Source organism: Gossypium hirsutum, chromosome D01 (genome assembly GCF_007990345.1).
Source record: "Gossypium hirsutum isolate 1008001.06 chromosome D01, Gossypium_hirsutum_v2.1, whole genome shotgun sequence".
NCBI classification, from domain to species: Eukaryota; Viridiplantae; Streptophyta; class Magnoliopsida; order Malvales; family Malvaceae; genus Gossypium; species Gossypium hirsutum.
This window is the reverse complement of record NC_053437.1, coordinates 5,174,763-5,201,786: the sequence shown is the minus strand read 5'-3', so window position 1 is coordinate 5,201,786 and position 27,024 is coordinate 5,174,763. Positions and strand designations below refer to the sequence as shown.

The 27,024-nt window shown below is 30.3% G+C and overlaps 3 protein-coding genes across 5 annotated transcripts; all 3 read left to right on the top strand.

Moving 5' to 3' along the window:
• The first annotated feature begins 385 nt into the window (after positions 1–385).
• LOC107934676 (LRR receptor-like serine/threonine-protein kinase EFR) lies at positions 386–2,201 on the top strand. Its single transcript, XM_016867156.2, has 2 exons — positions 386–1,353; positions 2,032–2,201. Exons 1-2 carry the CDS (start codon positions 444–446, stop codon positions 2,109–2,111), a joined length of 990 nt encoding a protein of 329 aa, XP_016722645.1. The 5' UTR covers positions 386–443; the 3' UTR covers positions 2,112–2,201.
• Positions 2,202–2,273: 72 nt separating this feature from the next.
• Positions 2,274–4,970, top strand: LOC107934660 (receptor kinase-like protein Xa21). Its single transcript, XM_016867140.2, has 2 exons — positions 2,274–4,236; positions 4,493–4,970. Exons 1-2 carry the CDS (start codon positions 2,400–2,402, stop codon positions 4,849–4,851), a joined length of 2,196 nt encoding a protein of 731 aa, XP_016722629.2. The 5' UTR covers positions 2,274–2,399; the 3' UTR covers positions 4,852–4,970.
• Positions 4,971–17,988: 13,018 nt separating this feature from the next.
• Positions 17,989–24,148, top strand: LOC107934650 (LRR receptor-like serine/threonine-protein kinase EFR). 3 transcript variants are annotated; one of them, XM_016867131.2, is made up of 5 exons: positions 17,989–19,054; positions 19,801–19,872; positions 20,715–20,946; positions 21,877–22,709; positions 22,966–24,148. In XM_016867131.2, exons 1-5 carry the CDS (start codon positions 18,145–18,147, stop codon positions 23,322–23,324), a joined length of 2,406 nt encoding a protein of 801 aa, XP_016722620.2. In that variant the 5' UTR covers positions 17,989–18,144; the 3' UTR covers positions 23,325–24,148. The 3 variants fall into 3 exon arrangements, with proteins under 3 accessions (XP_016722620.2, XP_040942781.1, XP_016722619.2); XM_041086847.1 differs by having other exon boundaries at positions 17,990–19,054; positions 20,715–22,709; positions 22,966–22,998; positions 23,074–24,148; XM_016867130.2 differs by having other exon boundaries at positions 17,991–19,054; positions 20,715–22,709.
• Positions 24,149–27,024: the final 2,876 nt, after the last annotated feature.

Here is a 27,024-nt window from a genome sequence, read left to right as displayed (position 1 = left end):
ATATTCTTGGAAGTGACTGCTCACTTGTCACTTTGATAAAAAGGTTCTCATATAATTTTATCATGTTCTCTAATAATTTTAATAATTTAATAAAAAAGTTGTAACCTTTGTACAAGTGCAATTTAATTACAATACTGTAATTTCTAAAATAATTTTATTATTTCTAAATAAAATTTAATACTGTAATTTCTTAAGAAAAAAATGAAATTTAGAAAGAAGCAATAATTACATAATTATATTATCACATCCTATAATAAATTCGGTAGTTTCTACGTAAATCACATTAAAAGAATTTGCAATCTTGCAAGAAGATCAAATTACAACATAAACTCCCTTTATATATACACACATATTATGTAAAAGACGTGATGTGGACATTCAATTATCTGTCTAGCAACCTCAGTTCTGCCTTTGTTGGTAACTTGATAAACACCCAAAATCAAATGGGGAATACTTTCCTCAACTTAGCTCTTCTTATCATCTTCCATTTTTCTATGCCTACTTTCTCTATGAAATTCACCACCATACTTACAGATCAATCAGCTCTTCTAGCATTAAAAGATCATTTTATTCATGATCCTAAAAATGTGTTGACAATTAACTGGTCAACCTCTGCCCCTGTTTGCAATTGGTTTGGTGTAAGTTGTGGATCCAAGCACCGTAGAGTCACAGCTCTAGACCTTACTGGGTTGGGACTCGTAGGCACCCTTCCACCTCACTTGGGAAATTTGTCATTCCTTTCTCTTCTTTTTGTCACAAACAATAGTTTCTACAGCGGATTACCTGTCCAGTTATCCAATTTGCGACGGCTGAAATATTTAAGCTGTGGTAACAACTCCTTCAGTGGAGAAATCCCATCATGGTTGGGATCATTAACCGAACTTCGAAGGTTGTTCTTGTACCAAAACAACTTCAAAGGTGTTATTCCATTCTCTTTAGGCTATTTGTCAAAGCTAGAGATTTTGAGCTTGTATGAAAACCAGGTTTCAGGTTCAATACCCTCCTCTATTTTCAATGTATCTTCTTTGCAAAAGATTGATCTAAGCGATAATACGCTCTCTGGTTCCATACCCTCTGTTCCACGTGCTTTGCTTTCGCTAGAATTGATTGATTTCGCCTCCAATAATCTCAGTGGTCATATACCAAAAGATATGTTTGATCACCTTCCAAATTTGAAAGAATTGTCCTTGGGCCTTAACCTGCTTTCTGGTACAATTCCTGCCAGTCTATTCAAGTGCAAAGAGTTACAATTGTTATCTTTAGTGTATAACAAAATGGAGGGGAGCCTACCAATAGAAATTGGGAATTTGAGTATGCTTCAATACATCTATATTGGTCGGAACCACTTTGAAGGTAATACATGCTAACCATTTTTTAAAGCTTTCTGAAGTGTTTACTTTTTTTTTTCTAAGTGCTTTGAGAATGTAAGGAAGGATTTTTTTTTTTTTGGAAAAGAAATTAAGTTAATGAATATAACAATTTAGATCAATCTTCTATTGAGATTGAAAATATAAATTTATTTATTAAATGAATTCATAGTTGGAAAATTTTCAAAAGAAGATTGAAGAATAAACTAATAAACTACGAGAAAATGATGAGAGAAATATTTTTTAATTTCCAACTAGACTTGGAAGCGTGTATGACACCTAATATGATGTGAAATACCTGGTGTTTTATTTATTTTAGGCATAATATTTTATTTAGCCTTTTTAATTTTATAAAAAAATTATTTTAAATTTTTATTTAATTTTTGCCTAAAAAATAGATAGGAAAGTAAATGTTTGGTAACTTTGCTAACATGACATACACGTGGATTGTCGTGTATATGCCACATTAGCAATTAAATAATTTTTTAAAATTTATTTTTATAACAAATTTAAGGGTTAAAAGAGACGACAAATTAAATGAAAGAATAAAATAATTTTTTTATAAAGTTAGAGAGTTATATAAGTCATTATGTCTTTATTTTATTCTTATAATCCTTGATAAGAGATGAATTTTGAATTTAATATGTGAATTTTATAATTGCAGGTGAAATTCCTAAACAAATTGTGAATTTAACTCTTCTGACGCTGTTTGATTGTTGCCAAAACAATTTTACAGGTGAATGATAAGAAATAATTAAATTATTTCCAAACATTGTTAGATAATTTAATTTACATTTTTTATAATGTTTAAAAAATAAAAGCAAATGTTCCATATTTGTCTAATATTTCTGTTTGATAAAATTTATAGCAGGTATAATACCACGTGAGATTGGCAACCTAAAGAATCTAGAATTGTTGAATTTGGACCTTAACAATATTGCTGGTTCTATTCCTCCACAAGTATTTAATATTTCAACTCTAAATCTGATTTCTTTGGATACAAATCAGCTCTCTGGCCATCTTCCATCAAACATGGGCCTTTTCCTTCCAAACATGGAGGAATTATATCTTGGTGACAATCACCTTGTCGGCTCGATCCCAATGTATATTTCCAATGCCTCTCAGCTTACTCTTCTTGACATGTCTAATAATAACTTTTCAGGGTCCATTCCTGATAATCTGGGCAATCTAAGAAATTTAAAGCTTCTCACCGTGGAGAATAATAGTTTAACTTCCCCAGGAATGAGCTTTCTCTTTTCTTTGACAAACTGTAGAGTCTTGGAGAACCTTCTTTTCGGTAGCAACCCATTTATTAGTAGTGAACTTCCAAGAGTGGTAGGAAATCTCTCGAGTTCTCTTGAACTGTTCTCTTCTTATTCATGCAACATCAGGGGTAGCATCCCCAGTGAAATTGGAAACTTAAGTCACTTGATAAACATTGAGCTAGGAGGCAATCAATTCATAGGACAGATTCCTACTACAATTGGAGGATTGGAAGAGTTGCAAAGTCTTGCTCTTGTGTACAATAAGTTAGAAGGATCCATCTCATCCGAGTTATGTCATCTAAACAAATTGGCTTTCTTGTTCTTGACCAATAACAAATTGTCTGGACCAATACCAGCTTGCTTAGGTGATCTCACTTCATTAAGGCAACTATTTCTAGACTCCAATATGTTTTCCTCCTCAATACCTTCCACGTTGACAAGGCTTAACTATCTCCTCGTCCTAAACTTGTCTTCAAATTCTCTAAGTGGTCCACTGCCAACAGACATTGGAAAATGGAAAGTTTTGACTAGTTTGGATTTGTCGAACAATCAGTTCTCAGGTGATATCCCAACTGGAGTTGCAGATCTCAAGGACCTCACTTATTTTTCCTTATCCAATAATAGAATCATGGGTTCTATTCCTGAGTCTTTTGATGAATTGTTGAGTTTGGAATTCTTGGACTTGTCAAGAAATAATCTATCTGGAGAGATTCCCAAATCCTTAAAGAAACTCCGTTATCTCAAATATTTCAATGTCACTTTTAATAGACTTGAAGGAAAAATTCCTGAAGGAGGATCATTTGGAAACTACACAATCGAATCATTTAAGGGTAATGAAGCTTTGTGTGGTGCAACTCGACTTCATGTTCCAAACTGCAAAACAAGACCTCTTAGAAATTCCAAGGCAAAAACTAAGCTGAAGCTCATAATATATGTAGCTCTGCCAATTGCCTCCACAATTTTGGTTGTGGCTCTGATAATCATTATCTTGCAAAATAGGAGGAAAGACAAATTGCCAACTCAAGAAGACATGATACCTTTAGGAACGTGGAGACGGTTTTCATACCATGAGCTTCGTCAAGCTACTGATGGATTCAATGATAGTAGGTTGCTTGGTAATGGAAGTTATGGTTCAGTATTCCAAGGGACTCTCCAGGATGGGACGGTATTTGCGGTAAAGGTCTTCAAGTTAGAGTTAGAAGGAGCTTTTAAGAGCTTTGATGTTGAATGTGATGTTCTCCGCAACACTCGTCACAGAAATTTAGTCAAAGTAATAAGCAGTTGCTCGAATGATCTTAATTTCAAAGCGTTGGTGCTTGAGTTCATGCCTAATGGGAGTCTTGATAAATGGTTGTATTCCAACAACCAATATTTGGATATCGTACAAAGGTTGAACATAATGATAGATGTTGCATCTGCATTGGAATATCTCCACCATGGTAATGCAACACCCGTGGTTCATTGTGATTTAAAACCCAACAATGTTCTAATAGATGAAGATATGGTTGCTCATTTGAGTGATTTTGGAATCGCGAAACTCTTATGTGAGGAGGTTTCAATGATACAAACCATGACAATGGCAACATTTGGATATATGGCACCAGGTGATACTTCTAATCAAACTCCATGTTTATTTTTCCATTTTCAATGTAAGCGTAGCATGTGCATAACAAAAGGGATCATATATGTTAAGATTTGAGTTTCAAACATAATAAATGTGACTTTTTAAGGAAGCAACTAGATTAAATCCCAGTTCAATTATAACATGCAAGCGTATAATGTTTCGGATATTTTATGCGAATTTTTCATTATCAAGATATCTTTGAATATTCATAATGTTGTTTTTATATTCATACATAGAATATGGAATCGAAGGAATTGTTTCGACAAAAGGTGATGTGTATAGCTTTGGTATTCTTTTGATGGAAATCATCACAAGAAAAAAGCCCACAGATGAAATGTTTGAAGGAGAAAGAAGCTTGAAGAGTTGGGTGATAGAGTCGATATCATCTTCGCTAAATCAAGTTGTAGATCCCAAGTTGTTAAGCACCATTGGAAGGGAACATTTAAAAGTCAAGAATTGTGCCTTATCCATTTTGCAAGTTGGCTTAGAATGTTCTGCAGAGTTACCAAATGAGAGGCTTCATATGAAAGAGGTTGTTACAAAGTTAAAGAAGATCAAAGTAAAGTTATCAAGGGATATGCAACGCGTTCGATGAAGGGACCATTGTTAAATTGACTAAAATAAACATAAGCTTTGCTTTCTAGCAATATCTTTGATAAATATTTCTACAGATGCTCTGTTTTCCTATAAAGTTTATTAATAGTTATTTCTGCATTTTGTGCATTTTTTTTTAAAAAAAGAAACAAGTTCAAGGAATTAGCTACAATTAGGTTAATGGGAATCTATATTAATCATTGCTCGATGAACATCTTTTTCTAACAAAGATTGAGCATGATCAGTTGGGTCTTCAAAAGTTGTTAACCTATTAAGATTACTAATAACATCTTTGTTTATGCAATCTGTCAGTGTATTATGTTCTCGCAGGACATGCCGAAACTTAAGTTGCCAATATTACTTACATAAATCATGTATTAAACGAAGTCCAAAAAGATTATTATCAACTGCATAACAGTTCCCAATTATATCAATTAGCAATATATTTAGGTTCAAATAAGTTATGCTGAATTTTGATGATCATTTGTACTAATTTTATGAAATTGTATTGGTACAAATTTTTTTTTTTTAGGAATATAGGTACAAATTATTAAATGTCCAATATCAAAACATAGCAAATTTTGATCTCTTTTTTCAGTCTTTGCATAAGGTTTTCATTTATTTTATTTTAATAAAACTAATTTTTATAAGCCAAACAAATCTTATTAAAAGAACAAAAATATAAAACAGTACATAAAAGGGACATCAACATTTAACACACTCGTATCTTCTGGTCTTCAACCAATATGAAGTAGTATAGGTTTCATTATGGTTAAGATTTTGATGCATTTTGATCATTCCAGTATGTTTCAACTCGTTTCAGTTAATACTAACTTATACTAGTTCATACTGGCTTGTATCGATTGATAAGAGCTGCTTGTCTTGAGATATTGTGCAGTGTGTCTAGAGACAATTGATAAATTGTCTTGAGACATGACTTCCCAACGACTATATAACAACTATAAAAGCTAGAGGGAAAGGTTATATCTAAGCCTTAAGAAAAAGATAGTGTTGTAAATGTTATACCTTCTCCTTGAAAGGTATTAATTCTTATAGTAATTTGGGAAATTATAGATTGAAGTATACTAAAGTAGTGGAGGTAGGTAATTAAAGGTGAATTACTTAAATTGAATTGCCCAAGCTTTCCTTTCCTTTTCTTATCATTTAGAAAAGTTTACATTCCGTAAAATAGATGACCGAGTTATCCAACGAGTATCATGGGAATTGTTATCTAAACTTTTGTTTGCTTAAGACTAATATCCTTCCTATTTTCACACACATTCACATAATTTGTTGATTGCCATAAGATTTTGAAACACTCTAATTATCTAACTCAAAATTTTTCACCCAATGAAATATATTGAGAAACTCTTTATGGTAGAAATAAGAAGATAACTACCTCCGTTGAATTTGCCACAATAGAAGTAAAAATTACTTGTTCAACGATACAACACATTGAGAATGGGTTTTCATAATAGAAAATATCAATAATTTTTTTATTTGGAATTGATAATTGATAATTAATCCTTTTTCATATCTAAGTAGAAAAATCTAATCAAGTAATACTAATTTCATCAATTATTCATCAATAGTAGCATTTAGAAATTTTATCAGTTTCAAAAATTAACACTCGAGTTAGCTAAACTAGATTAAGATTACAATAATTTCAAAAATATAAAATTCATTAAAAACGATTTATTATTATTGATAGAATCTATAATTATTAATATAAATGTTGAATTTTTTAGATTTAGGGCTAAATTGATAGAATCTATAAATATTGGAGGGTTAAATTTGTTATGATTCCAATAAAAAAGGACCACTATTAGTGATTTAATGGAAGAATGACCAAAATATTAAATTTTGATAACATTAGTGACTAAAATAAAAAATTTTAAACTCGAGTGACCAAAATAGAAATATGATAATAATTGAGTGACTATTTTTATAGTTTTCCCTTCAATTTATAACAGCCATGAAAAATTAGTGCGTGGATATGTTCCCAACACTAGTCTCTTTGCTAAGAAAATAACGTTTCATACTTCAAATAAAAATTTATATAACAAAAAATATTTAAAATTTAAAATTTATATTTCCATATTGATCTCTACATTGTATTTTACAGTAACTAAATAGTTAGCTTGTTGAAATAAAAAATAAATTGTATGTAAAATTAAATGGATAGAAATGAACAAAAATGAATGGAGATGACTTCAGAATTACTTTAAGATTTTTAAAATTATTATTTAATTAATTATAATTAAATAATTAAAGTTTAAAATTAAGATTAAATTAATTAGTCATTACTTATCCGGTATAAAAAAATTAAATATTTTTTATAGATTCTTTTATAGTGAAATTGTCGTGACTGTAACGAAATTAAAATTGGATTGAGAAAAATATTTAATTAAAAATTAATTTAATTAATTAAATGAATTAAATAAATTATATTTTAATTAATAACTAGAAGATTATTTTCTATTTAAATAATATAAATTTTACAATCACTTCTAAATCGACAAAGTGGAAAGACTTTATATTTTAGCTCTCTATTTAATTATTCATCTCTTTTTAACTCTTGAACTTGTATTATTTGTCAAATCACTTAAAATAGATAAAAAAGTTAGTATTTGTTAATTTTGCTGATGTGACATACATGTGGATTGTCACGTTAGCAATTAATTATACTTTTACATATTCTAAAAAATTTAATAATTTTTAAAATAATTTAATAATTTTTTTTAATTTTAAAAATAATAATTAATTGCTAACTTGGCATTCGCGTGACAATCCATATGTATGCCACATCAGCAAAATTAATAAAAGTTAACTTTTTATCCGTTTTGGGGTAATTTGACAAACAACGTAAATTTAAGGATTAAAATAATAAAAAAATAAATAAAAGACCAAATAAATTATTATTCCAAAAAAAAATTAAATAAAATCTTTCAACCTTAAAGAAATTTCATGGTTTATTTTAATTTTTAGTCAATATCTTTTGGGTAAACTATCAAAATAGTAACTTTTGTTTGCTTTATGTTACATTTTAGTCACTTATGTTTGAAATGTTACGTTTTAGTCACTTACGTTATCGTGTTGTAACATTTTAATCACTGAGTCGTTAACTGTCGACAATGGTGTAACGGTAAGTTGATGTGGCACGTTAAATTATCATTTCAAACAAAAATTTTAGGTTAAATTCTACAATTGGTCCCTATATTTTTTATTTTCAACAATTTATAAATTTTCTTTTATGTTCTTCTAACTTTTTTTTTCCATTCTCTTATGCTTCTCCCTCTATTTTCCTCATTCTTCATTTCTTTTAACATAGTTTTTCTATGCTTTCCATTTGTAACTAGTCCACAAGCTCGCCTCACTCGGGAAAATTAAATTGTTCAAAAAAATAAAACATAGAAAAACTACGTTGAAAGAAATGGAGAAGGGAGGAAAACAAAAGGAGAAGCATAAGAGAATGAAAAAGAAAGAAAGTTAAAAAAACATAAAAGAAAAAAATTAAATTGATCCAAACGAAAAAAATATGGAGATCGATTGTATAAATTAACTTAGAATTTTTATTTGAAATGATGATTTAACGTGCCGCATCAGTTTACTGTTACACCGTTAACAGAAATTAACGACTCAGTGACTAAAATATTACAACGTGATAACATAAGTGACTAAAACGTAACATTTCAAATATAAGTGACTAAAATGTAACCGGAGCCAAACAAACGTGACTATTTTAATAGTTTACCTATATATTTTTTATTCAAAATTTTTTTTATTCAATAGAAACAAAAATTTATTAGTGTTTAGATGCCGCTAGTTAAGCAAGCGGTAGGGTGGTGTATATTCTTCGAAGTGACTGTTAAGTTGTCACTCTATATATACTTTGGTATTTGATTTATCATTTTATCATGTTATCTAATAATTTCAATAATCTAAAATAATTTAATAAAAAAGTTGTAACATTTGTACAAGTGCAATTTAATTACAATACTATTTAGTTTTTCTATGTAAAGTTTAATACTGTAATTTTCTTAAGAATAAAAAGAAATTTAGAAAGAAGTTTCTTAAGCAATAATTACATAATTATATTATCACATCCTATAATAAATTCCGTATTTTATACGTAAATCACATTAAAAGCATTTGCAATATTCTGGCAATAAGAAATTGCAATATAAACTCCCTTTATATATACACACATATTATGTAAAAGAAGTTGTGTGGTCATTCAATTATCTGTCTACCAATCTCAGTTCTGTCTTTGTTGGTAGCTTGATAAACACCCAAATTCAAATGGGGAATACTTTCCTCAACTTAGCTCTTCTTATCATCTTCCATTTTTTCTATTAACCACCATACTTACAGATCAATCAGCTCTTCTAGCATTAAAAGATCATGTTATTCATGATCCTAATTAAAAATGTCTTGACAACTAATTGGTCAACCTCTGCCCCTGTTTGCAATTGGTTTGGTGTAAGTTGTGGATCCAAGCACCGTAGAGTCACAGCTCTAAACCTTACTGGGTTGGGACTCGTAGGCACCTCACTTGGGAAATTGGAGTTGTTACCAAAGCTTAAATATTTCAGCCGATGCAAATTGGATAACTAGACAGGTAATATAGTTTCTACGGTAGATTACCTGTCCAATTATCCAATTTGCATCTGCTGAAATATTTAAGCTTTGGTAACAACTCCTTTAGTGGAGAAATCCCATCATGGTGCACTTCGAAGATTGTTTTTGTACCACAACAACTTCAAAGGTGCTATTCCATTCTCTTTAGGCTATTTGTCAAAGCTACAGATCTTGGTCTTGTCTAAAAACCGGATTTCAGGTTCAATACCCTCCTCCATCTTTAATATATCTTCGTTGCAAAAGATTGATCTAAATAGATAGTAAACACAAAAGTTTGCAACGAATGCTGAACCTCGGTTTACTTGGGTAATTTGCCGTCAATTCATCCTTTACAATTCGTAGTGCCATAACCCAGTTATGGTCTTATCGTCAGAATGTCATAGCCCAGCTATGGTCTTACATATAAACACTGCTATGGTCCAACCATGGTCTTACGTTCATAGTGCCATAACCCAGTTATGGTCTTATCCGTCAATTCACATTCTTCATGTGCGTACATTTCTATTTCAGAGAGCACACTCCCGCGAACCTCATCCTTACAACGGGATTACCAGTCCAGGCTAATTCGTTGTAATATAAACTCAAAGAGTATTGTTGGGATTACCAGTCCAGGCTAAATCCCCTGCAACGACAATTTACTCTAATGAGCTTGGATCTGAATTACCAGTCTAGGCTAAATTCAGACCCTAATTCGTATTACCCGTCTGGGCTAAATCCATTTTACATATATTCTTCAGGAGGGCTATATTAGGATAAGATCACCCGTCCGGGTTAGATCCTTTTTACAGTCAATTCCTTTTTAAAGATCCATCGAATTTTCCTTTCATTCAACCAGGATTTCTTCCCTTTTTATCAAATATTTCAATGTTTCATCAATTTTCATACAATGAACATTTAAATCATATTCACATCAATAACATATATTTCAAGCATTTAAGAATATAATTCAGGTTACACGAACTTACCAGGCTAAATTTGCAGAAATACAAAAATACATGGGCATTTTGGTAATTTTTTATTTTCCTCGATTTTCTACCCGATCTTGATCTAAATTAATATTTCATTCAATTTATTAATTTAAATAATAAAACAATTCATTTCATGCAATTTGACATTTTTGACATTTTTACAAAATTGCCCCTAAAGTTTTACTTTTATTCTATTTAGTCCATGAGTCCAAATCATGAAAATTAACCATTTTAATGCAAACCCATGCTAGCCAAATATTCATGTATTTTCCTCCTCCTCTCCATTCCACATCCTTGATATATACATAATACTACTATTTAGTTGTTTACTCGTAACAAGCTGTTCACTTGAGTCATAGTCACTAAATTAATTATATCTTAAGCTACAGAACTCTGAATTAAGATCCGCTAATTTTATCTAAAACTAGGCTCACATATCTTCTTACCATAAAATTTTCATAATTTTTGGTTTAACAAATAAGTACATTTTATTCTTTAAAGTCATCCCTATTCTGCTGTCTAACAGCTTTGACCCTTCTTCACTAAAAATTAATTATCTCTTAGTACAAAATTTGGATGATGTTTCTGTTTGTTTCTATTGAAAATAGACTCATTAATAATTTAACCATGTAAATTTTAACCCCTAATCATTTTTATCCAATTTTTTTATGATTTTCCAAATTCAGAATAGGGGAACCCAAATTCATTCTGACCTTGTCTCACAAAATTTATTATATCTCATGATTTACAATTCCATTACATACACTATTTCTTTTATGAGAAACTAGACTCAATAAAATTTAATTCCATATTTTTTTCATTCCCTAATTCGATTTCCACGATTTATGGTGATTTTTTAAATTTAACCTACTGCTGCTGTCCAAACCTATTTTGGTGTGCAAGATGTTGATTACTAGGTTTATAACTCTCTTATTCCCTTTCTCTGTAATATTTCCCATCACTTTCACTTATTTCTCTTCACTAATATATCAAGAACATAAGAACTTATATAAGAAAACTCTACTATAACATCATTTCCATGCTTTGTCAATAATATCAAACTTAAAAATATATTGAAATCTTGATGTTCTTACCTTGTCCTATTAGTTTCAACCTTTAACTTAATTTTCTCTCTCCTCCAGCTTCTATTTCTTGAATCTAACTTGATATTCTAGCTCCCCATAGTCTCATTTTTATCTTTCTCTCTTTATGGATAAGAAAATTCTTTTGATTTCTAAGTGAAAATGGTGAATATTTGGTGAAAAAACCAATTTGTAAAGAAAAGAAAAACTTTCTTTCTTTCTTCTTCTTCTCACGTTGGTGCATGGAAAGATGATGATAATTCTTTATCTTTCTCTCCTTATATATTAAATACAATAATAAAATAATAAAATATCTCATTAAAATATTAATAAGCTAATATTTATTTAATTAATTAATCTAAAATATCACCAACGTCATCATTTTCTTCTAGATTTCTCTCTCTTCTAATTGATCATTTTGCCCTTCATAATATTTTAAAATTTCATCATTGAGTCATCACTTAATTTGGTAAAATTGCAATTTAGCCCCTCAAAATTCTTCACCTTTTCAATTTGGTCCTAATTCATCCATTTTCCTTAGTTTCTAGATTATTCCACCCTTAAAATATTTACATTATTGGTCCTTCAACTTTTCATATTTACACTTTACCCTCTCAAATTTTGAGTATTTACTCTTGGTCAACAAAACTTTTCTCACTTTTGCGATTTAATCATTTCTTGAATTAATATGTCATAATATACTTCCTAATGTTGCCATAACTCAAAATTTCCCTTTTTATCACTTTATTTCCTTATTTTACTATATCAAGGATACCTACTTTCTTACTGTATTAATTTTCGGGGTATTACAGGGTATTCAGGTCCAGCAGGGTGTGGAAGGGTGATGATGGACTTGAATCACAAGATTTTAGGATTTATTTGGTTGGGTGGAAAATTGAAGGAATGAGGGGAGAAATGGAAAAGTGGAATGATAAATCGAAAGAAAATGAAAGAGATTTGTATGGTAATTTAAAGTTATGCATTTTTCAATACTCCCAAGCAATAGATGGAAAGAAAATTAAATTTCGTTAAATTTTTTCATATTTCCTGCGAAGCACACCTATGGAAATAAAAATCATATTTTTCATCTTTCTATTTTTCCACCTTCAATTTTTCATATTTATAATTTTCTTTCAACGTTAAAATTATTTTTCATTTTTAATTATTTTGAAAAATATTATTTTTCACCTGACATAAATATAATCTATATCTATATCTACTTATTTATAAGGGTAAACTATAAAAATAATTAATTTTGTTTGTCTTAGATTGCATTTTAGTCACTTATGTTTAAAATGTTATGTTTTAGTCACTTACGTTATCGTTTTGTTAAGAAGTGGTCACTCTACCGTTAAACTTTATTATCTTTCTAACGACAGTCCTATGTTGTAGTCCAAATTGATTTTAAATGCCAACTTGGATGTCCAATTGCTAGGATGAAATTACATAATTATCATTTTTTAAAAATATATTTTTATAGTTTAAAAAATTACATAATTATCATTTTCTGTAAAAATAAAATATTTTTAAAATTATTATTAAAAAATTGTAAAAAGACCAGATAGAATATTTTAACTATAATTTAGAGTCAATTTAGATATTAACCCTTGAGCTAATATGCCATGTCACTTTTCTGCTAAAGATGTAATGACTATTAATGGACGGGTGACCAAAATGTTATAACTCGATACTGTTAGTGACCAAACTGTAATATTTTCATAATTCAATGACAAAAAGATAAATTTAACCAAAATTGAGTGACTATTTTTATAATTATCCAAAGAAAGACTTTAAATTGCGCAACAAAGTCCAAGAAAAAAAAGGGTTAGAAAAAGAATAACCATTGGAGCATTATTGAATGTATAGAGATTAAAAAATGGGCAAAACATTGAAAAGAAAATGTCCAAAAAGTGATGGAAATTTAGTGACCGTACCGGACCCATCTTAATTATCCTTGAAGAAGAAAAGTGATAGCTTCGTTGTCCAATGGCTTATAAGGTTTCACATTATAAGTTCATAAGCAATTGTTGACATAGTTGAAAGGCTTTTATTAGAATATTTCTATCCTAATGAAATATTTATATTTTTTATTAGAATAATACGTATTACACATTCATTAAATTGTTTAGTTTAGACATTAAATTAAACATTGAAATTAAATTTAAGTAGTAAGAATATAGCAAAGTCAAGCTGCACCCACATCCAATAAATGGGTAAGAAGGAGAAGCGTATTATTGGAGAGATGATCGGCCAATTTTGAGCCTAGAGATTAAGAAATCGGCATAAAGTCAAGAAAAGCTAGTGAATGGATATGTTTTCATTAGGACCCATCTTATTTATTCTTGAAAATGAAAAGTGGACCTGTGTATGTTGTACTATTGCTTATTAGTTTAAAATTAATTCTAATAATTAAGTTGAGATGTTCTTAATGTTTGTAGTTATTAAGCTAATTACAATATTTTTATACTAAATTGAGATGGGACAAGGGTCTCAGGACAAACAACCTAATTATAATTTTAGTCTCTTAGATATTACACCAAATTTCTCTCAAGTTCTATGATTAAACTCCTGCTGGTTTGATTTAAATTTGAGGTTTTTAAACTGAAATTTCTCTCAATTAAGTTTACACTTTCGCCATTAAACTTCAAAAAGATATAAATAATCATTTAATTATTCAAACATAGATTACACAAATAAAGTCAAGCCGGGTCCCAACCCCAAGAAAGGGGGTAAGAAAATGGAAGAATCATGGAAAATTGGGTAACCATTATTAAATCTAGGGCAAAATACAAAAATAGCTTATCTAATTATTGGTGTGTTTTTATTTTGTTTATTTAAGTTTAATATTTTCTATTTCATTCACTAAGATTATTGAAATTTACTATTTTAGTTGCTCCTCTGTTAAATCAATATTAACAGTGGCATTTTTTATTGATATAATAACAAATTTAACCCTCCAATGTTGACAGATTTTATCAATTTAGCTTTAACTCTAAAAAATCAACAAATTTAGCTTTCAGCTTTATACATTTTGTCAATGTAGTTTTACTTCTTAAATTCAAAAATAAAAATTCAAAATATTTAAAAGTTTTTTTTTTTATAAAAATACATAAAGTTCTATAAAAATACATAACATAATTATAAATAAATGAATACCCATTTTCTCTTTTTTCTAACATAAAATTTATTTATTAAAATAATATTTTTATAAATAAAATATTTAAAAAAACCTCACAAACAATACTTAAACCATATTCAAACTTTTCTCTCTTTTTTTTAAGTTTATTTTATAAATAATAAATTTTATTATATGTTTGACCATAACGTCTAGGCCGAGTTTGGGGAGTTATAGATCATATCACTTCAAGAAACATGTTTAAGGGATCGGATTGGATGGGACCATGTCTATCTAATCGCTTGGATCGAGTAAGTTGAATCGGATTGGAACATTGAAGACTTAGCTGCCAACAATCCTTGTTTACCTTATTTATTTTTATAATTTATTCAACTAGTTTAGGTGTTGTTTAATAGAGATTGATATAGATTTTCATTATGTTAGTAAATCTCAAAATCTATATATAATTGATAGACTTGTATAGGTGATTGTATAGAGAATTGAGAGCACTTGGTCTGTTTAAGCGAAGAATATTATTTATAAGAGTGCATTTGATTGTAAAACTTGTGTGTTGTGATTTTATAAATTAAGTTCACAAGGGTGAATTTAGTGGTGAGAGTACAAGTATTCAAAGGTGCAAAAGTGAGGACATTGTCATTAGGTTGTGATAGGTTTAATATCACTTATTATAAATGTTAGAGATAATAGATATTTCTCACTAAATTAAGATACGCAAGCGTAAAAAACCAAACTATGTAAACAATTTGTATCTCCTATTTTTATTTTTTGTTTTGTAATAACTTGAAAAAGTGTCAACTTCCCAATCACTTATTCCCGCACTCATACTTTTAAAACGACAAAGTGGAAAGACTTTAGATTGCACAACGAAGTCAAGCAGCCGTCCCAAACCAAATTCCCAACGAAGGGGTAAGCCAATGAATACTTAGAAAATTGAAGAGCCATTACCGAATCTATAGAGATTTTAAAAATGGTCAAAAAGTTATGAAACGTTGGTGACTGCTCATTGAATGTTATAAAATTAGAAGCCAAATAAGTTATTATTTAAAACTAAAAAATAAATACCCAGTCATTCTATCAAAAAAAAAACTAAAAAATAAAAAAAATCTTTCAACCTCATTGAATGTTGTAAAAGATTTCATGGTTATTTTAATTTTTAGTCAATATCCTTTTTGTTCAAATTTTTTTTAGTCAATAGAAACACAAATTAAGAACAGCAGGATTGTACTAACCTCACCGCCACCGTTATTTTTACACTAATCGCAGGGTTATTTATATTCTTGGAAGTGACTACTCACTTGTCACTTTGATAAAAAGGTTCTCATATAATTTTATCATGTTCTCTAATAATTTTAATAATTTAATAAAAAAGTTGTAACCTTTGTACAACTGCAATTTAATTTCAATACTATTTATTATTTCTATGTAAAATTTATTACTGTAATTTCTTAAGAAATATGAAATTTAGAAAGAAAAATTTTAGGCAATAATTACAGAATTATATTATCATATCCTATAATAAATTCCGTAATTTCTACGGAAATCACATTAAAAGACTTTGTAATCTCATAAGAAGAAATTACAACGTAAACTAAACTATTCCTCACTAACGTAAACTCTGCAGCATAGAAAAACTAAACTACGTAAATAATCTATCCCTATTTTTATTCTTTGAACCCAATCACTTTTCTTCCAGCACATGAAGAAGTGCAAATTTCCAATCACTTCTAAAACGACAAATTGGAAAGACTTTAGATTGCACAACGAAGTCAAGCAACCTTCCCAAACCAAACCCAAGAAAGGGGTGAGACAATGAATACTTAGAAAATTGAAGAGCCAGTACTTAATCTACAGACATTTTAAAAAATGGGAAAAAGAAGTTATGAAAAGTTGGTGATGGGATATGTTCCCAGCACGAATATTGTAAAATTGCTTATATTTTTATTCCAATAATTTAGTTTAATGCTTATAATAACCTAATTACAGTTTTGATATCTTAGATATAAAACCAAATTTAATCCATCTTGGATAATTGTAAAGTAACTAAACTCTTCCTCCTGTTATGATTTAAATTTAAAATTTTTTAAATTGAAAATTCTTGATCTCTTTATTCAATAATTTCCTAAAGTAAATAATGCAAATTATTTTCTAAATCTTGTTATATCAAATTATTTTCTAAATGTCTAGAATTATCTATAATTTTTTTTTGCTAATACTTATATAAAAAGATAAATGTGTTTCAATGCATTCAAATTCACATCCTCTTGTATTAACAATAAAATTAATGTTAACACCTACTAAACTAAAACTCAATTAGCATATTGTATCCAATTTTCTTTCTAGAAATCTAATTAAATGAACCATACTTTATATTCTTACTATATAGTGGCATGTTGTCGAGGGTACTGATAGGAAAAAAAAACATAATAAATTTTTTTGTCATCTAACTGTATAAAAAAAATTTATTTTAGCTTTTTATTTAATTTTTCATCTCTTTTAACCCTTAAACTTGTTCTATTTGTCAAATCACTTAAAATATATTAAAAAATTAGAATTTGTTAACTTTGATGATGTGACATATATATGGATTGCCATGTTAGCAATTAATTATATATTTTTAAAAATTTTAATAATTTTTAAAATAATTTAATATTTTTTGAATTTTTAAATTTAAAAAAATTAATTAATTGTTAACTTGACAATATACGTGTATGTCATACCAACAAAATTAACAAACATTAACATCCCATCCTTTTTAAATAATTTAACAAATAACGTAAATTTAAAAATTAAATGAAAAATTAACACAATTTTTTTTATAAAATTAAGAGTTCAAATCAATCATATTCCAATGCAAAAAAAATTAAAAATAAAATCTTTCAACCTCGTTGAATGTTGGAAGAAATCTCATGGTTTATTTTAATTTTTAGTCAATATCTTTTTTATTCAAAATATTTTTAGTGTTTAGATACCGCTAATTAAGCAAGAGGGTTGTTTATATTCTTCGAAGTGACTGCTCAGTTATGACTATATATACTTTGTATTTAATAAAAAAGTTGTCCTATAATTTTATTGTCATTTTCTCTAATAATTTCAATAATCTAAAATAATTTAATAAAAAAGTTGTAACCTTTGTACAAGTGCAATTAAATTACATTACTATATATTATTTCTATATAAAATTTATTACTGTAATTTCTTAAGAAATATGAAATTTTGAAAGAAAAATTTTAAGCAATAATTACAGAGTTATATTATCACATCCTATAATAAATTCCATAGTTTCTACGTAAATCACATTAAAAGAATTTGCAATCTTACAGGAAGAAATTACAACATAAACTCCCTTTATATATACATACACATATTATGTAAAAGTTGTGTGGTCATACGGTTAGTGATCATTCAATTATCTGTCTAGCAATCTCCGTTCTGCCTGTGTTGGTAGCTTCATAAACACCCAAATTTAAATGGGGAATACTTTCCTCAACTTAGCTCTTCTTATCATCTTCCATTTTTCTATGCCTACTTTCTCTATGAAATTAACCACCATACTTACAGATCAATCAGCTCTTCTAGCATTAAAAGATCATGTTATTCATGATCCTGAAAATGTCTTGACAACTAACTGGTCAGCCTCTGCCCCTGTTTGCAATTGGTTTGGTGTAAGTTGTGGATCCAAGCACCGTAGAGTCACAGCTCTAAACCTTACTGGGTTGGGACTCGTAGGCACCCTTCCACCTCACTTGGGAAATTTGTCATTCCTTTCTCTTCTTTATGTCAGAAACAATAGTTTCTATGGCGGATTACCTGTCCAGTTATCCAATTTGCGACGGCTGAAATATTTAAACTTTGGTAACAATTCCTTCAGTGGAGAAATCCCATCATGGTTGGGATCATTAACTGAACTTCGAAGGTTGTTTTTGGGCCAAAACAACTTCAAAGGTGTTATTCCCTTCTCTTTAGGCTATTTGTCAAAGCTAGAGTTCTTGTATTTGTTTGGAAACCAGATTTCAGGTTCAATTCCCTCCACCATCTTCAATATCTCTTCGTTGCAAGAAATATATCTAAGCTACAATATGCTCTCTGGTTCCATACCCTCTGTTCCACGTGATTTGCTTTTGCTAGAAGTCATCGATTTCACCTCCAATAATCTCACTGGTCATATCCCAAAAGATATGTTTGATCATCTTCCAAATTTGAAAGGATTGTACTGGAGTCTTAACCTGCTTTCTGGTAGAATTCCTGCCAGTCTATTCAAGTGCAAAGAGTTACAAATGTTATCTTTATCGTATAACCAAATGGAGGGAAGCCTACCAATAGAAATTGGGAATTTGAGTATGCTTCAATACATCTATATTGGTCGGAACCACTTTGAAGGTAATATATGCTAACCATTTTTAAAACCTTTTGAAGTGTTTACTTTTTTTTTAAGTACTTTGAGATGCAAGGAACGATTTTTTTTTTTTTGGAAAAGAAATTAAGGTAATGAATATAATAATTTAGATCAATCTTCTATTGAGATTGAAAATATAAATTTATTTATTAAACGAATACATAGTTGAAATTTTTCAAAAGAAGATTGAAGAATAAACTACGAGAAAATGATGAGAGAAATATTCTTTTAGTTCCAACTTGACTTGGAAGTGCGTATGACACCTAATATGATGTGAAATACCTTGCTAACGTGCTTTATTTACTTTAGGAATAATTATTTATTTAGCCCTTCAACTTTATAAAAAAAAGGGTCATTTTAACTATTTATTTAATTTTCCATTTATTTTAGCTTTTGAACTTGTATTGTTTATTATATCAGCTCAAAAAAAGTATGGAAAAGTTAATGTTTGTTTACTTTGCTGACACATTAGCAATAAAATAATTTTTTTTAAAATTTAAAAAATTAATTGTTGATGTGGCAAACACATGGAATTTTCAATTCATTTTGGAATGATTTCACAAACATCGCGAGTTTAATGGCTAAAAAAGATTAAAAATTAAATGAAAGACTAAAATGATTCTTTTTAATAAAATTAAAGAGCTAAATAAGTATTATACCTTAATTTTATTCTTATAATCCTTGCTAGGAGATGAATTTTGAATTTGATATGTGAATTTTATAATTGCAGGTGAAATTCCTAAACAAATTGTGAATTTAACTCTTCTTATGGCGTTTGATTGTTCCCATAGCAATTTTACAGGTGAATGTATAAGAAAGTGTTAAATTATTTCCAAATTATTTTTATTAATTTGCAACTTTTACTGTTAGTTTTTATTAATTTGAACTTTATTTTCCTCAACCGCTTTCTGTGTTTTGATTATTCTACAATAATTATAAAAATTTTCATAGTCATTGCAATTAGTATATTTCTTTTTTTTAAGTCCATTATTTATATTTATCCCTGTTGAGGCCAAACAAAACTCCAAGGAACCAAAAGTCATATTTGGTTTATTTTTATGTTCTTAAAAATTTTAAATTTATCAAATCAGATAAAAGGAAAACAAATTTAATTCATCATTATCTTATTAATTATTTTATTTGACTTATGAATGTTTGTTCTTTATGATTTATTTCATCATTATTTTCTATATCTTGAACGAGAAGTGGTTGTATGAAACTGTAATTTCACGTCATCTCTATCCCTTTCCAATAGGAGAATGATAAAGTTGGATTTTAATTTTTTCAAGAAAAAAAGAGCTAAAAATCAAGAGGAAAAATCTGATTTGTTATTCTCCTATTAGAAATGGATAAAGATGACGTAGAATCATAATTTCATACAATCCCTTCTCATTTTGAACTTATTCCAACTTTAAACCTAAAAAATTCAATTTAAAATTACTTGAAGTACTTTAATATTTGCAAGAGCTCTATAAAAACAATTTTATTGTGAATTATTTTTTTTGTAAATATTGTTGATTCATATTTGATACACTAATTGTCTATAATTGTACACATAGAAAATATAAGCAAATGTTTCATATATATAAACTACTTTCTTCCTCATATTTGTCTAATATTTTTGTTTGATAAAATTTATGGCAGGTATAATACCACAAGAGATTGGCAACCTAAAGAATCTAAATTGGTTGAATTTAGCATTTAACAATATTGCTGGTTCTATTCCTCCACAAGTGTTTAATATTTCAACTCTAAGGACCATTTCTTTGGATACAAATCAGCTCTCTGGCCATCTTCCATCAAACATGGGCCTTTTCCTTCCAAACATGGAGCAATTATATCTTGATTTCAATCACCTTGCCGGTTCGATCCCAATGTATATTTCCAATGCCTCTCAGCTTACTCATCTTGACATGTCTAGTAATTACTTTTCAGGGTCCATTCCTGATAATCTGGGCAATCTAAGAAATTTAAAGATTCTCAACCTGGCGAGTAATAATTTAACTTCCTCAGGGATGAGCTTTCTCTTTTCTTTGACAAACTGTAGAGTCTTGGAGAACCTTCTTTTCGGTAGCAACCCATTTATTAATAGTGAACTTCCAAGAGTGGTAGGAAATCTCTCAAGTTCTCTTGAACTGTTCTCTGCTTATTCATGCAACATTAGGGGTAGCATCCCCAGTGAAATTGGAAACTTAAGTCACTTGATAAACATTGTGCTAGGAGGCAATCAATTCATAGGACAGATTCCTACTACAATTGGAGCATTGGGAGAGTTGCAAAGTCTTTCTCTTGTGTACAATAAGTTAGAAGGATCCATCTCATCCGAGTTATGTCATCTAAACAAATTGGCTTTCTTGTTCTTGACCAATAACAAATTGTCTGGACAAATACCTGCTTGCTTAGGTGATCTCACTTCATTAAGGCAACTATTTCTAGACTCCAATATGTTTTCCTCCTCAATACCTTCCACGTTGACAAGGCTTAACTATCTCCTCATCCTATACTTGTCTTCAAATTCTCTGAGTGGTTCACTGCCAACTGACATTGGAAAATGGAAAGTTTTGACTAGTTTGGATTTGTCGAACAATCAGTTCTCAGGTGATATCCCAACTGGAGTTGCAGATCTCAAAGACCTCACTCATTTTTCCTTATCCAATAATAGAATCATGGGTTCTATTCCTGAGTCTTTTGATGAATTGTTGAGTTTGGAATTCTTAGACTTGTCAAGAAATAATCTATCTGGAGAGATTCCCAAATCCTTAGAGAAACTTCGTTATCTCAATTATTTCAATGTCTCTTTTAATAGGCTTGAAGGAGAAATTCCTGAAGGAGGATCATTTGGAAACTACTCAATCGAATCATCTAAGGGGAATGAAGCCTTGTGTGGTGCAGCTCGACTTCATGTTCCAAACTGCAAAACTAGACCTCTTAGAAATTCCAAAGCAAAAACTAAGCTCATACTATATGTAGCTCTGCCAATTGCCTCCACGATTTTGGTTGTGGCTCTGATTATCATTATCTTGCAAAATAAGAGGAGGAAAGACAAATTGCCAACTCAAGAAGACATGATACCTTTAGGAACGTGGAGACGATTTTCATACCACGAGCTTCGTCAAGCTACTGATGGATTCAATGATAGTAGGTTGCTTGGTAATGGAAGTTATGGATCAGTATTCCAAGGGACTCTTCCGGATGGGACGATCATTGCGGTAAAGGTCTTCAAGTTAGAGTTAGAAACAGCTTTTAAGAGCTTTGATGTTGAATGTGATGTTCTCCGCAACACTCGTCACAGAAATTTAGTCAAAGTAATAAGCAGTTGCTCGAATGATATTAATTTCAAAGCGTTGGTGCTTGAGTTCATGCCTAATGGGAGTCTTGATAAATGGTTGTATTCCAACAAACAATATTTGGATATCCTACAAAGGTTGAACATAATGATAGATGTTGCATCTGCATTGGAATATCTCCACCATGGTAATGCAACACCCGTGGTTCACTGTGATTTAAAAACCAACAATATTCTATTAGATGAAGATATGGTTGCGCATTTGAGTGATTTTGGCATCGCGAAACTCTTATGTGAAGAGGCTTCAATGATACAAACCATGACAATGGCAACATTTGGATATATGGCACCAGGTGATACTTTTAATCAAACTCTGTGCTTATTTTTCCATTTTCAATGCAAGTGTAGCATGTGCATAACAAAAGGGATCATATCTATTAACATTTGAGTTTCAAACACGTTGAATGTGACTTTTTAAGGAAGCAACTAGATTAAATCCCAGTTCAATTATAACAGGCAAGCATATAATGTTTGAGATATTTTATAGGAAATTTTCATTATCAAGATATCTTTGAATATTCATAATATTGTTGTTTTATATCCATACAGAATATGGAATGGAAGGAATTGTTTCGACAAAAGGTGATGTGTATAGTTTTGGTATTCTTTTGATGGAAATCATCACAAGAAAAAAGCCCACAGATGAAATGTTTGCAGGAGAAAGAAGCTTGAAGAGTTGGGTGATAGAGTCGATATCATCTTCGCTAAATCAAGTTGTAGATCCCAAGTTGTTGAGCACCATTGGAAGGGAATATTTAAAAGTCAAGAATTGTGCCTTATCCATTTTGCAAGTTGGCTTAGAATGTTGTGTAGAGTTACCAAATGAGAGGCTTCATATGAAAGAGATTGTTACAAAGTTAAAGAAGATCAAAGTGACGTTATTAAGGGATATGGAACGAGTTCGATGAAGAGGCAGTTGTTGAATTGACTAAAATAAACATGAGGTTTGCTTTCTAGCAATGTCTTTGATAAATATTTATACACCTAAGGTTTATTACTAGTTATTACTTTTTTAAAAGAAGAATTAGATATAATAAAGTTAATAGGTATCTATATTAATCATTACTTAATGAGCATTTTCTTCAAACAAAAATTGAGCATAAGCAATTGAGTATTTAAAAGATCGAGCATGTATGAAACGAAGTTCTGATAAGTTAGGCTGAATTTTGATGATCATTTGTACTAATTTTATGAAATTTTTTTTAACATTGTGCATATAAGCAAACAACCTTTCAATCTTCTCCAGCTTCAGGTCTCTTGTTCTTTTTCTTGCCCCAAGACAGTTTTCTTTGTTTTTTTTACAATTTTAAAAAATAACTCTTTTGAAAAATATCAAAGTCCTTGTAATAAGGCCTACCTGGCCCAGCCGCTTATAAAACACAACCCAAATTTAAAAACATATGTAGGCCCAATTGAACTAGCCCAACACTGCAAAATTAAACAGAAAACCCTAGCACTATACGCCCTAGCTACAGCAGCCTCCGCGCCTCCAGCAGACGTCTCAAGTGCCGCACGTCTCGGGGCCAACCTCTCCACGCACGCCATTCGCACGCACGACACCTGCAAAAATAGACTCAAAAGAGTCCGAATGAGAGGAAACAGTGAAAATAGCACTTGTATTTGATCTTTTTCGGGCTATAAAAGCCTTTGGAAATCTGTAAAAAGGGGGGGTGTTGGAGAGATAGAAGAAAATAGAAAGAAAGATTGAGAATACAAGATTTTGAAAGGTGAATCGGGTTCCTTTTGGTTTGTTTTTATATTTTTTTTCTTTTCTTCTTGCGTTTAAAAAAAAGAAATAACAAAGAAAAGGGGAAGGATCTTACCTCATTCATTGAGGACGCCGGACCGGTGGCCATCTCCGTCGCGATCGGAGCGTTGGCCAGGCGAGCGGCGGCGCGAGGACGCTAGGGGTGAAACCCTAGCAGAGCAAAAAAGGGGGTTTTATTTTTTTTTCATTCTTTTAAAATGATTTTAGAAAGGAAAACTGTTTTAAATAACATATCAAAACGGCACCGTTTGAGCCAGTCTTGACCCGCGCGGTGACCCAACCCGGAGGGGAGGATCCGCACGTTTTGACGTCAGAAGGGAAATTTGCGCAATTAGTCCTTCCTCTTTTATTTTTATTTTAATGCAGTACGTCATGCGTTTGCAATTTTGCCACAAAGTTACGCGCCTGTTTCAATTTGGTCCATGGACCAGGTTTGCAGATTTCGTTGAAACGACGCCGTTGGATCCGAATGGGCATATTTCCCTTTGGGTCCTCCTTTTGTGACGCGCATTTTGATTTAATCCTTTCCTGTGTTTTCTATTTCTAAATTTGGCCCTTAAAATTCCTTTATTTTTCAATTTAATCCTTCATTAGTCATTTTAATTTTTTTAGTTTTTCTATTATTCTTATACATTTACACACGTTTATAATAAATACATATATATCTATACATATATTGGTTTTCTATACATGCGCATCTTATATATATAATTTTCTCTTTTTTTTATCCTTCATATTTTTTACAAAACATACATTTTGTGAATTTTATTTTCAAAAAATGTTTTTCGTAAAATACATACACATGCGCATTTGTTTTATATAATATATACATGCATATATTTATACATACGTTTTTCCTTATATCCTTATTTTATTTTCTTATTTTTTATATACTTTATATTATATATACACTTATACATTTTATTCTGTAAATATATACATATGCATTTTTTTCTTTTATTTTATTTTGAATACATGTTTTCTGTTTGTTTTATTGGATATATTTCATTCCTTCTATTTGCATGTATACTTGTATATGTGTTAGACATTTGTGTACATATGTTTGCAATTTTACTGTTATATTGTATTTGCATATATATTGGCAAATATTTATTCATATATGTTGAAAATTAAAGTATCTGTACCATATTGCACATTAACTTTTCTAACGTACCCCTTTAAAAATATATTTTGGTTTTAACCATTCATCAAAGTTATTTTCTTGATTTAAAGGTTTTTTTTTGAATAAAAGCATTATTTGAAGTTTGGAATTTTCGAGGGAATTGAGCCCTAACATATTAGGTTCTGATTTTCTTTGTCAATCTTAAATGACCAAGAATATTCTTTATTCAAAATGCATGAGCATAAAAATCATTTTTGGGAACTTAACTTGTCGTGCCCTAACGTATTGGGTGTGGCCTGTTACTTTCTCGAAATGAAGATTTTCGCATAAAATAAAAGTGATATTCAAAGTTCGGGAATTATGAGAAATTGTACCCTAACGTATTGGGACTCGATTTCTTTACATGACTTGAACAATTGGTTATCCTTTTGCAAATTTCGTCATTCACGCTTATTTTAAAATCTTTTTAACTTTCGACACTAAGACATCAAATAGTCAATTTGGTACAGATTTTTTGGGCGTTACGAGGGTGCTAACCCTTCCTCGTGCGTAACTGACTCCCGAACCTGTTTTCTTAAAATTCGCAGACCAAAATCGTTTTTATGGTGAGCCGATCACACATTAATAAAGGATCGGTGACGACTCCAGTTTTATTTTTAAAGTCGACAACTAAATTTTTGTTTTTTCAAAAAAACGGTTTCGACAGCTTGGCGACTCCACTGGGGACACTAGAGAGTCGAGCCATAAATTGATTATGTTTTGTCTTTTTGTCGAAAACCAAAAGTTTTTTAATCACGATTTCCTTTCGCATTTATTCATCCTCATCATGATATGTTTGCATGATTGGACCAAGTCGAATAACCTGTATTTGCATTTTGTATTACATGGTCAGTTTTACCCCTCTAAGTGGGAGCGAGAAACTAGTCCTTCGTGAGGTTTTCACCTCCGTGTAGGGTAGTGGACCATTTCCGGGATACATCCGTACCTATGTCTTCGTGAGATTTTCATCTCCGTGCAGCCATAGGGAAATGTATCCCCCTGAACTGAACTCGATCCATATGAGCCTATAATGGGTGAGGATTGAGGAATCTGCCGGTTTGGGTACCTTTACTCTAGAAGCCAAACTTCATATAGTGAACCTTAGGAACTCACCCTAGGTAGAACTACACTGAACCCTGGTAGACACCTGAATAAGTGTTTTGATTGTTTGTACATAATACTGACTTTTTGTGTTTCACTTTGACTGCATGGCATTTAGACTGCATGGCATTTCATTATAGAAAAGAGATGTTGATTCATGTTTGGTTGTTAAATAGAGAACTTACCACGGAAAACGGGTTTCTTGATAAAGTGGAAGATAATACGGTTGTCCGAGTATAGTCTAAGAAAACGTGACACGAAAAACCTAACAAGAGGAGTATACGACTTTGCTGCGTAACCTGAGGATTCAAATTGTCAAAACTTATTTAAAAGTCATCAAAGGTTCCAAAGAAGCTAATGAACGTAAGTGATGAAGGAGTTACAACCCAGATCAAACAAAAAAGAGCTCAAATTCATGAGATGCATCTTAACATCTGAATGGTCGGTGTCTTTACTGGGAGTACAATGGTGAAGCCGTATATATATATCTGTTTTGTGTAAAGAGATTTGTTTTCTAGCGAGGTTTTCTAACAAAGAGTTGAACCAGAATCAACGTCTCTTTTTGCATTCATTTCAT

Coding starts and splice junctions, on each gene's coding strand:
- LOC107934676 (XM_016867156.2), top strand. CDS start 444: ATGGGGAATACTTTCCTCAACTTAGCTCTTCTTATCATCTTCCATTTT. Junction 1,354..2,031: donor TGGTCGGAACCACTTTGAAG/GTAATACATGCT, acceptor TTATAATTGCAG/GTGAAATTCCTAAACAAATT.
- LOC107934650 (XM_016867130.2), top strand. CDS start 18,145: ATGGGGAATACTTTCCTCAACTTAGCTCTTCTTATCATCTTCCATTTT. Junction 19,055..19,800: donor TGGTCGGAACCACTTTGAAG/GTAATATATGCT, acceptor TTATAATTGCAG/GTGAAATTCCTAAACAAATT. Junction 19,873..20,714: donor TTCCCATAGCAATTTTACAG/GTGAATGTATAA, acceptor AATTTATGGCAG/GTATAATACCACAAGAGATT.
- LOC107934660 (XM_016867140.2), top strand. CDS start 2,400: ATGGGCCTTTTCCTTCCAAACATGGAGGAATTATATCTTGGTGACAAT. Junction 4,237..4,492: donor ATTTGGATATATGGCACCAG/GTGATACTTCTA, acceptor ATTCATACATAG/AATATGGAATCGAAGGAATT.